Source organism: Protopterus annectens, chromosome 2.part0 (genome assembly GCF_019279795.1).
Source record: "Protopterus annectens isolate FY-2018-M chromosome 2.part0, PAN1.0, whole genome shotgun sequence".
In the NCBI taxonomy this organism is placed as follows: domain Eukaryota; kingdom Metazoa; phylum Chordata; order Ceratodontiformes; family Protopteridae; genus Protopterus; species Protopterus annectens.
Window position 1 is genome coordinate 974,030,796 of NC_056728.1, and position 13,974 is coordinate 974,044,769.

Consider the following 13,974-nt stretch of genomic DNA (forward strand, 5'->3'; position numbering starts at 1 on the left):
AAAGAAAGTTTGTCAGGATGGTTATTCAGTGGAATATCTGGGACAAAGGAAAAGAGAAATACTTATATTAATTTTAAGAGGAGCTCTGAAAGTGATAGAAGAGGATAATGGCAGATTTGTAGTGTTAAGGGGCTATTGGCAAGGGAGGATTACACTGGCATGTATTTATATTCCACCTCAAACTGTTATACTGAAGCTTAAGAAAATTCTGGAAGAAATAATAAATTTTCAACAAGGAATATTACTTACAGTTGGGGAATGGAATTTGATTTCTAGCAGTGAAGATGTGTCTGAGGGCTCAGAAGGGAAAGTATAACAAAGGAAGGTAGATTTTTGAAGTAATTTATGAAAATATTTGCCATGGAAGATGTAAATTCAGCAACAGGGGTTTGGAGTGAATTTACATATTCCCCAAGACATAAAAACTGGGCTAGGCTAGACTGAATTTACATTTCACAGGAACATGTGGATTTATTTGAAAGTCTTGATGATACCCAATAACTATTTCAGATCATGCAGCAATAATAACTAAAATAAAAACACAGGGTAATGAAAAAAAATAAGACACTGGCACTTTCCCACCTATCTGTTGAAAAGAGAAATTTAAGGAGTGGGTAATGGAGATTAAGGAACTTTTCGAGAGGATAGAAATTACTTCTGAAAATACAGCTAGGGAGTGGGATAAAATTACGGTGGTATTTAAAAATAGGGTGGAAATAAAAGAAAGGGAAAAAGAAGTTATGTACTCACCATAATGTTCCATGTTTGTTGTCCATAATCTTGCCTTCATTCTTGATGGTTGGGGTCAGAACCGAGCACTGGTTCCAACTTGGCCGCATACTAAAGCTCGAGGCTATACCCTATCCCAAGATGCCTAGCGACAATTACCCAGATCTTGTTTGCCGTTTGATGCTTCGGGATTGCTTTTTCTCTGTCTCAGGCTAAGTTTTGTCTTTTTATTTATTTATTTTATTTTCAGTTTGATGACCATGGAGGTCCACTGGGCTCAAGGAATCCATTTTCAGTGGAGGCCCGGGAAGAAAAGCTCCACAAAACAGAGCAGACATAGTAACAACTAAACAATTAGTAAAAATGATGTAGTAAAACATAAGCACAGTAGAATATCAACATAGTATGGTATACACAGTGCATATTTACATGTAAATACAATTAGAGGTTGATAATACATAGTCACCATTACACTGAGGTTTTAAATCTTCTGAGAATGCTATGAAAGAAACATTTGTAAGAAAACAGTAAATATGACTGAACTCCTATTGGGTAAGGTGGAAGGTAGTTTATGTATATGTATGTATTCATGTATTAGGCAGGATTAGGTAGGTAGAGTGCAACTGCATTTCCTGTTATTGCAGAGGTAGGAATGGAGCTGGGTTTTGAAGTGATCAAAGTTTTGAGAAATTCTTAGAGGGGGAGGAAGAGAGTTCCCTTTTTGGCTAAGGAAAAGGATAGGAGAAGCTGACCTGAGGGATGGTTTGGTTTGTATAAAGAAATGAGATTTTGGTGAGCAGATCTTGTGTGAGGGGTATATAGTGGTAAGATATTAGTTAGTGCAGGGCACTTAGTGGGTTTAAAAATGAGTTTGTGGGCTGTAGTGATTTGGAGGTAGTCCAGGTAGTTGGGAAGTTCTAGCCACTGCAGTAGGTGGAGAGGTATGCAGTGGTGGGTAGAGTACTTGGACTTGGTGGCAAACTTTGAGATTTTGTTGTAACAGGATTCTAGTTTAGAGGAGATAGAGGAAGATAGGTTGATTAGTAGAGGGGCGCCATACATCAGAGATGGTAGTAAGTAGGTAGTGGCAAGGGTCTGTCTTGTGGAATGGGATAGAAAATGGGAGTTCCTGTACAGCATGCCAAGTTTCTAATGTGTTTTCTTAATGTTTAGCTGAATATGGGTGTTGAATTTGAGATGTTCATCTATAGTGACCCCAAGAAGTTTAGCAAAAGGAACAACTTCTATGGTGGAGTTGGAATGGCTGATAATATTGAAGGAGGTTTTGTCAAGAGGGTGAGATTTAGAGGGAGAGAATAGTAGAATTTTAGATTTGTTGGCATTTAGAAAGAGGTGATTTTGAAGCATTCAGTTCACAGTGGTGGAAAAAGCAGTTTGGGTTTTTGTTTGGAGTACTTGGAGGTTAGAAGCAGAGCAGACTAGAGTTGAGTCGTCGGCATATTGGACTATCTTGGTGTTAACAGCTGTGTGGAAGTAATTAATAAAGATATTAAATAGCATCGGGCCGAGTATAGATCCTTGGGGGACACCGGTTGGGGTTGGAAGGAGGGTTGAGGTGCCAGTTTTCCATTTTACAGCCTTAGATCGGTCAGAGAGGTAGCTGCTGAACAAGGCAAGGGTACTGTGTGAGAGATAAAGATTAGCAAGGTGGTTTAGGAGATGGGAATGGGAGACCGTATCAAAAGCCTTGGAGAGGTCAAGGAGGACTGTGGATACAAGTTCTCCAGAGGCACGGGCATGGTTTACTATGTCTAGGAAAGACAGGAGAGCAGTTATTGTGCTATGACCCGGACGGAATCCGTGTTGAGTTGGGGTGAGAAGTTGGTTATTTGTAAGGAATGGCATGAGTTGGAGGTGGATGCATTTCTCAAGTATTTTTGAAAAAGGTGAGAGAATGGCTATGGGCCCGAAGTTGGAGATACTATTATGTTTGCCTCCTTTGTGGAGGAGTAGGATGAAGGCTGCATGCCACAGTTTAGGAACATAAGATTCCTGTATGGATCTGTTAATGTGAATGCTAATGGGGATGGCGATGCCGTCTGCTGTGAGTTTTAGAAAGAGTGAGGGGATGTTGTCAGGGGCATTGGAGCCTGGCTTAAGCTTAGAGAGGAATTTAGTTATACATAAGGTGGAAATGGGTTTGAGGTGAAAGATGGGAGATGAGAAAGGAATGGACGGTGAAGGAGAGGGTTTGAGGAGGGGGAGGAGTTGTTGTTTGGGAAGGTCTTGGTGAGTTCTGCTATGGAGTTAATAAAGAAGGAGTTGAATAGCGTGGCTATACCTGGTCAGACTTGCTAGTGTCAGGGCAAGGATTGTTTTTGGTACCAGGGTTGGGAAGAGAGTTGACTAACTTCCAGAATTGTTTGGGATTTTTGGAATGATTAGATTGAAGATTGGTATAGTATGATTTTTTTTATCCTGTATAACATGTTTTTTGGCTAGGTTATGGAGTTGTTTATATTTAAGAAGGGCGTCTGGGTTCTTATTGCGATGGTAAAGTTTCCAGGTTTTGTCCCTTTGCTCCATAATTATTTTGGTGTCTTTAGTAAGCCAAGGGGCTGTGTTGGTTTTTATACGTTTCGTTCTAGGGGTGCATGAGAGTTAAGGGTAGCTAAAAAGGTTGAGTTGAAATGTTCAACGGCCTGGTCTAGAGGAAGAGTTTTTAGATTGCTCCAGTTTATTAGTTTGAGAAAATTGAAGAAAGTTGTGGGTTAACGTTTGTGAGGTTTCTTGTGTGAATATATTGATAGTGAGGAGAGGAGGGAGTTGCTCTATGAATGAAGGCTGGCAAGTGGTCACTAATGGAGTCTGGTAAGGTGCCCTTATGGGAAATTTTATTAGGGTGAAAGACTAGGATCTAGTCAAGTATGGAGCCTGGGGGTTGTTTTTATTAGGTCTGGTAATGGTATTTGTAAGTTGACTGAAATTATATAGGTTAACTGAGATGGTGGGATTATTGTTATCAATTTTGTTCCAGTCAATGTTTACATCTCCTAGGATGTAAGTATCACACTTAATATTGGTTGAGGCCCATAGAAGGATTTCCTCAAGTATATTTGTATTGTTTCCAGGGGGAATATAGAGGGCTATGACACAGATGCTTATATGGTTATTTAGTTGGAGAATTCCTTGACTAGTTCAGTGTTGTTGAACTGAGGAATTGGATTTTGGTAGGGAGTGATTGAGAGTAGAGTAGATTAAAGCCACTCCTCCTCCCTTCTTTTTTAGGTGGTCATGTCTAAGGGCTTGAAACCCAGGGGGTAGGATTTTAGAGTCAGAAATACTGGGTTTTAGGCATGTCTCAGAGACAGCTACTATATCAGGTAGGGTATGTTAATGCCAAGTGTGGAAGTGGGCTATTTTGTTTTTTAGACTCTGGGCATTCATGGTCAGGAGTTTGAGATATTTAGGGTTGGTAATAGGGGGAGTTGGATTGTTGCTGGTACTAGGTCCTGGGTTGGGATGTCTGTCACCTGCTAGGCATAGGCTGTTAAAGGGGAATGAGAGCAGGAGTTTGGGTTTACTCCTAGTGTTTTGTGGGAGGTATAATAATGCTTTAGGAATATGACATTTCATTAAGGAGAGTAGAAGTTTTAGTTTGAAGCAGAGAAGTGGGTTTAGTTGAACTAGGGAGGGTGATATAGTGTGAAAGTGAGATATGGTAGAGTGATAATGAGTGTTGAGGGTGATGGTAGGGTGAAGAGGGAATAGGAAAGAAGGGGGTAGTTCATAAAAGGAATAAGAGGTAGCATGTTATAGAGGAATTAGAAGTAGTAGGTAGAGGGAATGGATGAGAAGGGTTTGAGAAGGCATGGTATGGTGTAGGTATAAATGAATAGTTGGGTGGAGGGTACTGAAGAAGTAGTTGGATGTAGGGGGAACTATTAGCGTGTAAGAGGGAGGTGTTTTGAAGTAAGTAAAGTGCTATAAGGTTTGGGATGTGGGAGGGGGTGAGAAAGTATTGGAGGATGAGAGGAGAGGGGATAGTGAGGAGATGTGAGTGGATTGGGAGAGATGAAGGAGAGGAGACTTTTGGCTAGGATAAGTGTAGGAGCACTGGGGGTGGGAATTGGGGGTAAGGTAGAGGAGTAGAGTGAGCCCGCAGGGCAAATGGAGCAGGTAGAGCCAAGAGAAGAGATGGCCCACAGAAAACAATCAGTGAATGTTCCTTTGTAGGAGGGAAACTAAGCCCTTTAGTTAGGCTGAAGTTGACTGAGCCTGGGAGCAGCTTATCCAAGGATGTCTTCACTCAGATGGGAGGGAATTCCTGTACAAAAAAGCAGGTAGAGGTAGCACCCAAGGGAGCAAGCTGTAAAGAGAGAAAAGAGAAATAAACTGTAATTAAGGGGAAATAGAGGGGGTTTGGTAGGAGGATAGGCAGGAAAAAGGAGAGCTTAGAGTGGGAGAGAGGTAGTAAGAGCGTGTACTGTGGAAAGAGAATGTAAAAAAGGACAGAAGAAGTGGAAGAGACAAGAGCAGCACAGAAATAGAAGAAAAAATAAAAATGGAGGGCGACCACTAGTGTGAATTAGGTAGTTCTACAGGTAAAAGCAATACCCCAAGTCAGCGAAAAAATACATCATTAGCAGACACTTCACTAAATGCTAAACAAATACAGTCTTAACATTTGACAAAGAACAGCAGCAGACGCATTTCACCTAAATGATAAACAAAATGCAGTCTTACATTTGTCTAAGAACATTGGAATTATGCAGCTACAAACGGTTAATAACAAACGGTCTTTAAACATAAGAGAGTAGTAAAAGGCTAAGTAAGGTTGAATAACGCTACAATTAACAGTCACCAAGACTCTAGCCTTACATTCCATTTAAATGCTTAAGTGCGGTTTTGCTAGCTGAAATTAGAGCACTACTTTGCTTTTGAGAACAGCTATTATAGTCGCCAGGTAATGTGGTCAGCAGGACTTGAAAAATGTGGTGTAAGGATAAGTTAAAGCAGTTGCTGAGTTTACAGCAGTAATACAGCCTCTAGAGACTAAGTGTGTACACTTCAGAGCTATATAAAGGTAGTCACTAAGACTCTAGCAGTATACACAGCTTCTAGTGACTCAAATAATACAAGAAAGGTAAGTATAGTAGTCGCTAAGAAACCAAAGTAGTTTAGCTTCTAGTAACGTAATATATACACTTCTGACCTAAATAATGGTGGTCACCAAGAGGCTAACCTTGAATTTAGTTTCTAGTGAACTATATGACGGCTAAATGTAATGCAAGGGTACCATAAAGCAGTGGCTAATGATACAGAAGTAATTCAGCTTCTAGTGACTAAAACTATTTACAATTATGGGCAAAAAATGGTAATAGCTCAGAATCTAACCAGTATGTTCAAACATCTAGTGATTAAATAAGGATAATTCTAAGCAAAATACTAGCAGACGCTATGCATCTATAAGCATATTAAGTGTCTAGAGACCAAAATAAGGACAATTTAATGCAAATGGTACAAGCAACAACAGTGGCAAACCAACTGGGTCTAACAGCAACCTATAAAGTACACCTCATTAGTAAAGTAGAGAAACATAAACAATCCTCCAACACAAGTGTAAAATGACAATAATGGAAGCAGTTACACATTAAAAGAGTTACATTAATACAGTGCAACCTACTGGGAAGCAAGACGAGCAGCCTGGTCGCAGGACCAACTCAGCGGCAAGAGGACATGATTTAGTCTTGGTATTTTTAAAATGGCGTCACTGGAATCATAGTCATAATGATAGATTTAAGGCAGGAACTAGCCTTAGGGGGAGGGGATAAGTTAGAGGGAGAAGGGATGGGGGAGGGATATAGAGCCAAGAGAAGAGATGGCCCAGCAATCAGTGAACAGAAGCTGGAATACAGGTAAAGGCAGGGAGAGGATTATATCTTTGTAGTGATTGGACTAGAAAAAATGTTAAAGAATACTACAGTTCATCAGATTAAGCCAAGAGAAGTGAGAGTTAATTCCATAGACTCTCAAGTGAGGAACAGGGAGAAAAGTGAACAGTGTACACTTTGTAGGGCTGTGTAAAGGTGTTTTGCAGAATTTCCAGGGTGTATGCTGCCACCAAGTGGTGAAGGAGGAAGGTAGTACCATAAATTAAAAGGAATTTACAGCTATGTCAAAATTAATCTAAGAAGTTTACAAAGGAAGTGGACATGTTGTAGCATGTAAACGTGGGGGGGAGCGGGCAGCGGACTGCAGCAGGCTGCTATCATGCACACTGAGGTAGAATGCTGGGCAAGATTATAAATTGCCAACAGCAATGTTCAATATAGCTACATACACTAATGCTTCTTTTTAGGAGGGAAACTAAGCCCTTTAGTTAAGTTGGAGTTGATTGAGCCTGGGAGCAGCTTATCCAAGGATGTCTTCACTCAGATGGGAGAGAATTCCTGTACAAAACACAGGTAGAGGTAGCACCCGAGGGAGCAAGACTGATGTTCCTTTGTAGTAGGGAAACTAAGCCCTTTAGTTAGGTTGGAGTTGATTGAGCCTGGGAGCAGCTTATCCAAGGATGTCTTCACTCAGATGGGAGGGAATTCCTGTACAAAAAGCAGGTAGAGGTATCACCCGAGGGAGCAAGACTGATGTTCCTTTGTAGGAGTGAAACTAAGCCCTTTAGTTAGGTTGGAGTTGATGGAGCCTGGGAGCAGCTTATACAAGGATGTCTTCACTCAGATGGGAGGGAATTCCTGTACAAAAGGCAGGTAGAGGTAGCACCCGAGACAGCAAGCGGGAAGCAAGACGAGCAGCCTGGCCACAGGACCAACTCAGAGGCAAGAGGACATGATTTAGTCCTGTCGTTTTCATGCTTTTTCTCTGGCTCAGGCTAAGTTTTGTCTTTTTGATATTTTATTGAGATTTTTCTGTCAAATTCTTAGTATTTTAACCCTTTTTGAGGTAGCTTAATCTTCTAGTGTTTTTTGAGTGCTGTTGTTGGTTTTCCGCTGTTTTTTTCCTGCTGCTTCTGTGTGGGCCGTCATTCCCTCTCAAGCTTTTCTCCCTTTCCCGACTGATTTTTCTTCCTTTTTCTACAAATCCATTTAAACCAGAGAAATATGGAAATCAAGAATAGATACAAACGGAAATGTTTAAGGAAGAATTCAAAATGCCAAGGTTAGAGGTAGATTAGGCTCAATTACTAACAGTTATGATACGAGGAGATGAGATAAAAATTGTGATGTATAACCAATCTGCAGGAAAGTATCCAGGAATAAATGCTATTCCTGTGGAAGTTTGGAAGCTAGGAGGGAAAAAACTGATAAATATCTGGAAGGTTTTGGTTAACAGTATTTTAAGAGGAGAAGTACCAACATCCTGAAAGAAAGCAGTGGTATCTGTAATACCTAAAGATAGTAAAACTCCATCAGATCCAGCTTCCATACTAGGGCTCATTTCAATACTAAACCAGGATTATAAAGTGTTCATGTTTATAATGGTGAAAAGAATGTCAAAAGTAATGCCAAAGCTGACAGATATGGATCAATGTGGTTTTGTGGAAGGGAGGCAAACATTTGACAGCATTAGCAGGACACTGGTGGCTCAGTGGGAAGCAGAATGTAAGAAAATAGCATTGTTGTTGGTGGGTCTTGAAGTAGAGTAAGCATTTGACAGAGTGAGCTGGGACTTTGTGAGCAGGGCAATGGAAGCATTTGCACTTCCTGAAAAAAATATAAAGTGGATTAAGAGGATATATGAGGGATCAGAGGCATAAATTAAACTGGGTAGGGTCCACACTGATAATTTCTGCTTGAGCATAGGAACGAGGCAGGTGGTTCCTCTTTCCCCTTTATTTGCATTACATTTAGAACCAACGGCAAAGAAAATAAGGGACTCAGAAATTCAAGGATATAATTGGCATGGCAGTCAAAAAAAAGCTTGCTCTATTTGCAGATGATATAATTTTATAGCTGACAAAACCAGAGAGAGAAATTACAGTGTTTTGGAACATTCTGAGACAGTTTCAAATCTTTTTGGGATACAAAATGAATGAAACTAAAACATAGGCAATAGCGGTAAACTATGTACCCACATATGAACTAGTTCAGCAATATCCATATTTATGGGGATATGATGGAATGAAGCATTTAGGAGTACGGATTAAAAAGATTTCTGGCATGGCAGCTAAGAACATGTGAGAAGAGACTAAACAAAAGATAATACAAAAACTGAATGATGGGTTTGCTATATGGATAGTAAGATACAAGCACACAAAATGTTTTTAGTCCCATTAGTCTTATACACAAGTCAGGCATACTTTTATCAACCAGAGGAAAAGTTGTGGATAGCAATTAATAAAGAACTTTATCTGTCAGGGGAAGATGGCAAGAGTCAAGTAGGAAAAGCTGATTCATGAAGAAGAACAGTGTGGACTGGGATTACTCCTGATCTACACAGTTAAGGTTCTTATCCATAGCATAAACAGAAAACTATAATTCAAAGTGGAAAGGGATGATGATGAAACAGTAAGGGGAAGCTCAAGAAATAAGGAGAGACTGGAATTTTGGATGCAGGCCTTTAAGGAGAATAACAATAATCATACAGAATATTATATCTATAAAGTAGCAGAAAGCATCCTAAGTACTAAGCCAAAACATGAATGCAGAAAGGACATTCTGCTGATAGGGATATGTGCAATTAGGGATATACACAACAGATAACAGGGGGCTGGAATTTATTGGAGAAAACTGACAAAGGAACCAAGTCATTGGGAGCAAATAACTACAGAATGAAAGATGATAGAAAGGGAAGGATGCCAAGAATTTATAAGGACTGCAGATTAGAGATGGTCTTCCTTATCAAGGATTGATATCAGATGAAATGACAGGGGGGGTCCTAAATGAAATACCAGTACTGGCAGAGTTTTTGGTAGACTCTAGAACAAAAGCTGCCATTGAAAATGAATAATTAGTACAGCATAAAAAATATTGCATGATAACTATATATATATATATATATATATATATATATATATATATATATATATATATATATCACAGGAGGTTAGAAAGGATTAAGAAAAGAGATTGGATAAGCAATTCACAAATAAACAATGGGAGGATATATGCATGTCTCCCAGACATGCAACAAAATCTAGAATATTTAGGATTTTTGCTTGGAAATGTTTACACATATATTTTTATACCCCAAGTAGACTCTATAGAAAATTTTTCCTACGGTAGATAGCAAATGTTGGACGTGTGACAGGGAAGAAAGTGGTAATTCGGAACATAGTTTCTGGGAGTGCGGTGAATTGACAGACTTTAAGGATTCCTTGCGGGATGCACTGTCGGAGATGCTGGGTAGGCAGATAGGTGTGATGACGGAGATGATTTTTTCCGAGCTATGATACAGAATCGGAATTGCCTAGACATGGTAAAGCCTTGCTGTCTCCAATTATGGTGGCTGCTAAAAAAGCAATTACTATAAAATGGAAATCAAAACCTAAACCAACTATATTAGAAGTAATGAATATAGTAATAGAGATAAAACAACTGTAACTGAGATCTTTAGAAAAGGGTAGGAGCAAACTACATAGGAAAAAAATGGGAATTGTGGTAACAATACATACAGGGGAGGAATGAGGTTTAAAAGAAGGCAGGACTGAAATGAGCTATGTAATGTTTGACTGAAAATGGCTGGGTAGATTATAAGTAATGTCTAATGTTTGCAACTGGGAGTGTGTCAATATGGTTTGTGATGTTAAATACTTGCAACCAGGATAGTGTCTGTGTGGTTTGTTTTCATTTATATAAATGTATGACTGCCTATATAGTTAAGTGATAGCTTAAGAAAGATGGCTCTTTAAAAAAAACAAACAAAAAAAAAACTTAAGTTGTCCTTCAAAAACATATCCTGCACTTTGTTTAGCTTAAGCACCAGGTTCACCCGATGGCGAATATTAATGTAACACTGTTATTTCTCACTACCTTTTGATGAACCCTCTTTGGACAAAAAGAAAAAGAAGACAGAGGACTGGTCAAAGCAGATTTTCATAAACACTGGCTGGCTTCTTCCAACGATGTGATGTAATTAGTAGGATTCAGACTAGTATATTCATGTTGTACATTATGCCAAGCAACCTATAGATGGAGCCCAAAACCACAAGATGAGGATGACCAAAGTTTGAAAGACGATTCTATCTCCAGCAAAGTGGCATGCAAGCAAGAAAAAAAAAAAGAATGAAGATGTAAGGACACTAACCAGGAGCAAAGAATACTCTTACGCTAAATTAATGCTGCTGCTGTATCTAGGGTCTCTACCCTAGAGAGAGAGAAGAGTGAATCGATCGACACATTTTTACCTACCGCAGATTGCATACTAATTCTATGAAATCAACTAAACATGAACCTTTACAAAAGGGCATTCCACTCAAAACTTGTAACTTAAAAACTTCAAATGAGTGGACGAAGGAAAAGGCAGTATGAAAAGTTCAAAATATAAAGTATATTTACTCAACCATTTAAAAATAAAAAAATAAATAAATAACCAGAATTAATTGCTTTCATCTCTCTCAGGAGACTTCATCAGAATGTTTAAATGAATTAAGCATGTTAATATTACACTTCCTTCACTTTCACTCTCAATTTTTTTCTAAGCTAATTTTATGATGAATTAACAGGTGAGCTACTCATGTTAGTTTCAAAGCAAAAAGACAAGATGGCAGTGTAAAAGAAGAGAAGTTCAGCAAAAAGTGCATTACCATCACAAAGGACAAACCTGTGACAGCGAGAAGGACATGCCCTACTATAACTGATGCTACTCAACAGAAATCCAGATGATGAATACTGTTGCAACACTCTTCACTTATGAAAGATATTAACTCATACAAGCAAAATAGTTTTATTGCTTAGATAGCATGTGCAATATTAAAAGCAGAAGTGAATGAGCTGCAAAATTGCCCAGAAATTACTACAAGCGAGTACATTTTCAACCACATGTCATGCAATGATGGAATGAAATCTACTCCTAGATATAAAGTGTTCTTAAAGTAACATCCTGCACACACACACACACACACACACACACAAAACCCATTAATGAGAACTAGGGAAAAGATATTTCTCATTCACAGAGAGATTTCAACTCAGCATTTTTTCTATACCTGCACTTTTAGAGTGAGCTCATGATTGAGGACTCTAGTTTCATCTAGCTGCTGCCTAAGGGATACAATTGCATCCTGTTTCTCACAGATATCCTTCTCAAGCATCTTCATGGCCAGCTCCATCTCCTGCTTCATTCCAATCTGCACCTCCAGCTCTCGTTCAACATCCTGTAAAGAAGAACAGTACTCAGTTTGTCAGTTTTAAACAGAGAAGTCTGCAGGACAAAAGTATAACATTAATGTTTTGGCAATCTTTCTATGACTAATTCTACCCCTTCCTAGTACTGACCTTTGTAAGCATAAGAACTATTATGGAAGGAAGAAAGTAGGACTTCTTCAGTACAAAACACTTACTCTACCATTTTCTTTACAATATCTATCATGTTAAGAATTCTTAACTAAGGAAATGATAGCTAGGTAACCCCATAAATAACAGTAGACTCCAAAGTGGGGTATCAGTTTGATGGGTCACTCAATTTGCCAGTGGTGTACTATACCATCAAGAACTATTCAGAACTCATTTCACCAACACAACGTCAGTTTGCAAACCTAGCACTTACCTGTGTGAGGTAACGGATGAAGTCTATCACAATGAATGAACACAGAACTAAATCACATCGAGTAAAATACAAGTAGACTAGAGAATTCAAAAACAAATCCCACTATAAAAGTAATGAACTCAACAAAACAATACTACATACCGTCAACACATGTTAAAACTATTCTAAGTAAAGGAAAAGCTATCTACATCAATATGTCAAAATAAGTAATGAAACAAACCTAATTACCAAATCAAAACATAATAGCCTATGTTCAAATGAATTAGCATCAGAGAACTGATGCACAGATAAATGAAATAGTTTCTGATCAAGATATTTATCCAATATATGTACCAGCAACAATTTAAAAACAATAAGGTGCAGAGGAGACAGAGTTAGAAGGTGGGGATAATACACAAATTATCACAAAAACTGTAAAAGGAGACTAGATTAAAAACAAGAAAATATAGGATATGAGAAGGTATGCTTATCAAGGAGAAGTCATTGCAACAGTAAAATTATACCATTTATGTCCTTACCCCTCCTACTGTAACTTAATCCCAGCCAGCATTTCACCAGTAGTGGCACTATATTTACCAAGGGCACCACTGTCTCACAACAGTGCATCATAGATCCATGACTGGTGCACAAGACTCTCCACAATAACCCACATTACCAGCAGACTTCTTTAGTTCTTTTATCATTACTATTACAGTGAACCCTTCTCTATGATCTATTGCATACTTACTGCAACTATACTAGCTTCTTAAGAGAGGGTCACTGTAACAGTAAATCATAACAACTGAGAGCATTTCATCCAATATCACATTTCTTTGAAGAGGACCGAAGGAAATAATCTCCTACAATATGACAGATAATCTTATCACCAGTCAACAGTACTGATAACTTACATATTATGAATTAGTCTTCTCTGTGAGAAACAGAATGGTCTTCTACAACCTAGAACACAAACAGCAAGGTGTGTAGGTAAGGCTTAAACAGGTGCCATCTTACAAAAATAAATTACATATACAAATACTGCCCAAAGAATTTAAACTGCATTACTGTCAGCCCATCCTTTTAAAATTACATGATCAGCTCAGTGAACATAAGCAACATAGAAAATACCTCTTTATAACTTTTAAAATAAAAACTTTAATGAAAAAGGCATAGTACAGTAATTTTACATTCCAGTACCTTAGCAACACAGCTGATATTAAAATGTCTGATGAAATGGGCTTATAATTCCAAAATAAACACATCAGGGACAGTTCTTTGATCTTCACTGCTGTTCTAGATAAAATTATATATATGACATGTTTTGCTCAATCAGCACACAACAAATTAATACTGCTGTGACACATACCAGCTACACTCAAAACAGGGTTCAAACTGAGCAGCTATAAAACAGGTAACCGACCAACCTCATTTTGAGCCAAGTATCTTGCCACATTATTCTTGTTTATTCTTTTTATCCTTTTGTTGATCAAGCTAGTCCTGTTAGGCTAGGGACCTCTTTTCAGGAGAGACACAAGGTGGTAGCTATATTGACTGAGGAAAATGTTTCTTCCCCTACTCTTC

The 13,974-nt window shown here is 38.6% G+C and overlaps 1 protein-coding gene across 1 annotated transcript in view; it reads right to left on the reverse strand.

Moving 5' to 3' along the window:
* Positions 1-13,974, reverse strand: part of LOC122793328 (protein RUFY3-like) — a gene marked incomplete in the record, with an annotated part of 2,132,439 nt that overhangs the window by 622,859 nt on the left and 1,495,606 nt on the right. Inside the window, 1 exon segment of the mRNA XM_044061223.1 lies at positions 11,855-12,022. Coding sequence (XP_043917158.1) covers positions 11,855-12,022 — 168 coding nt within the window.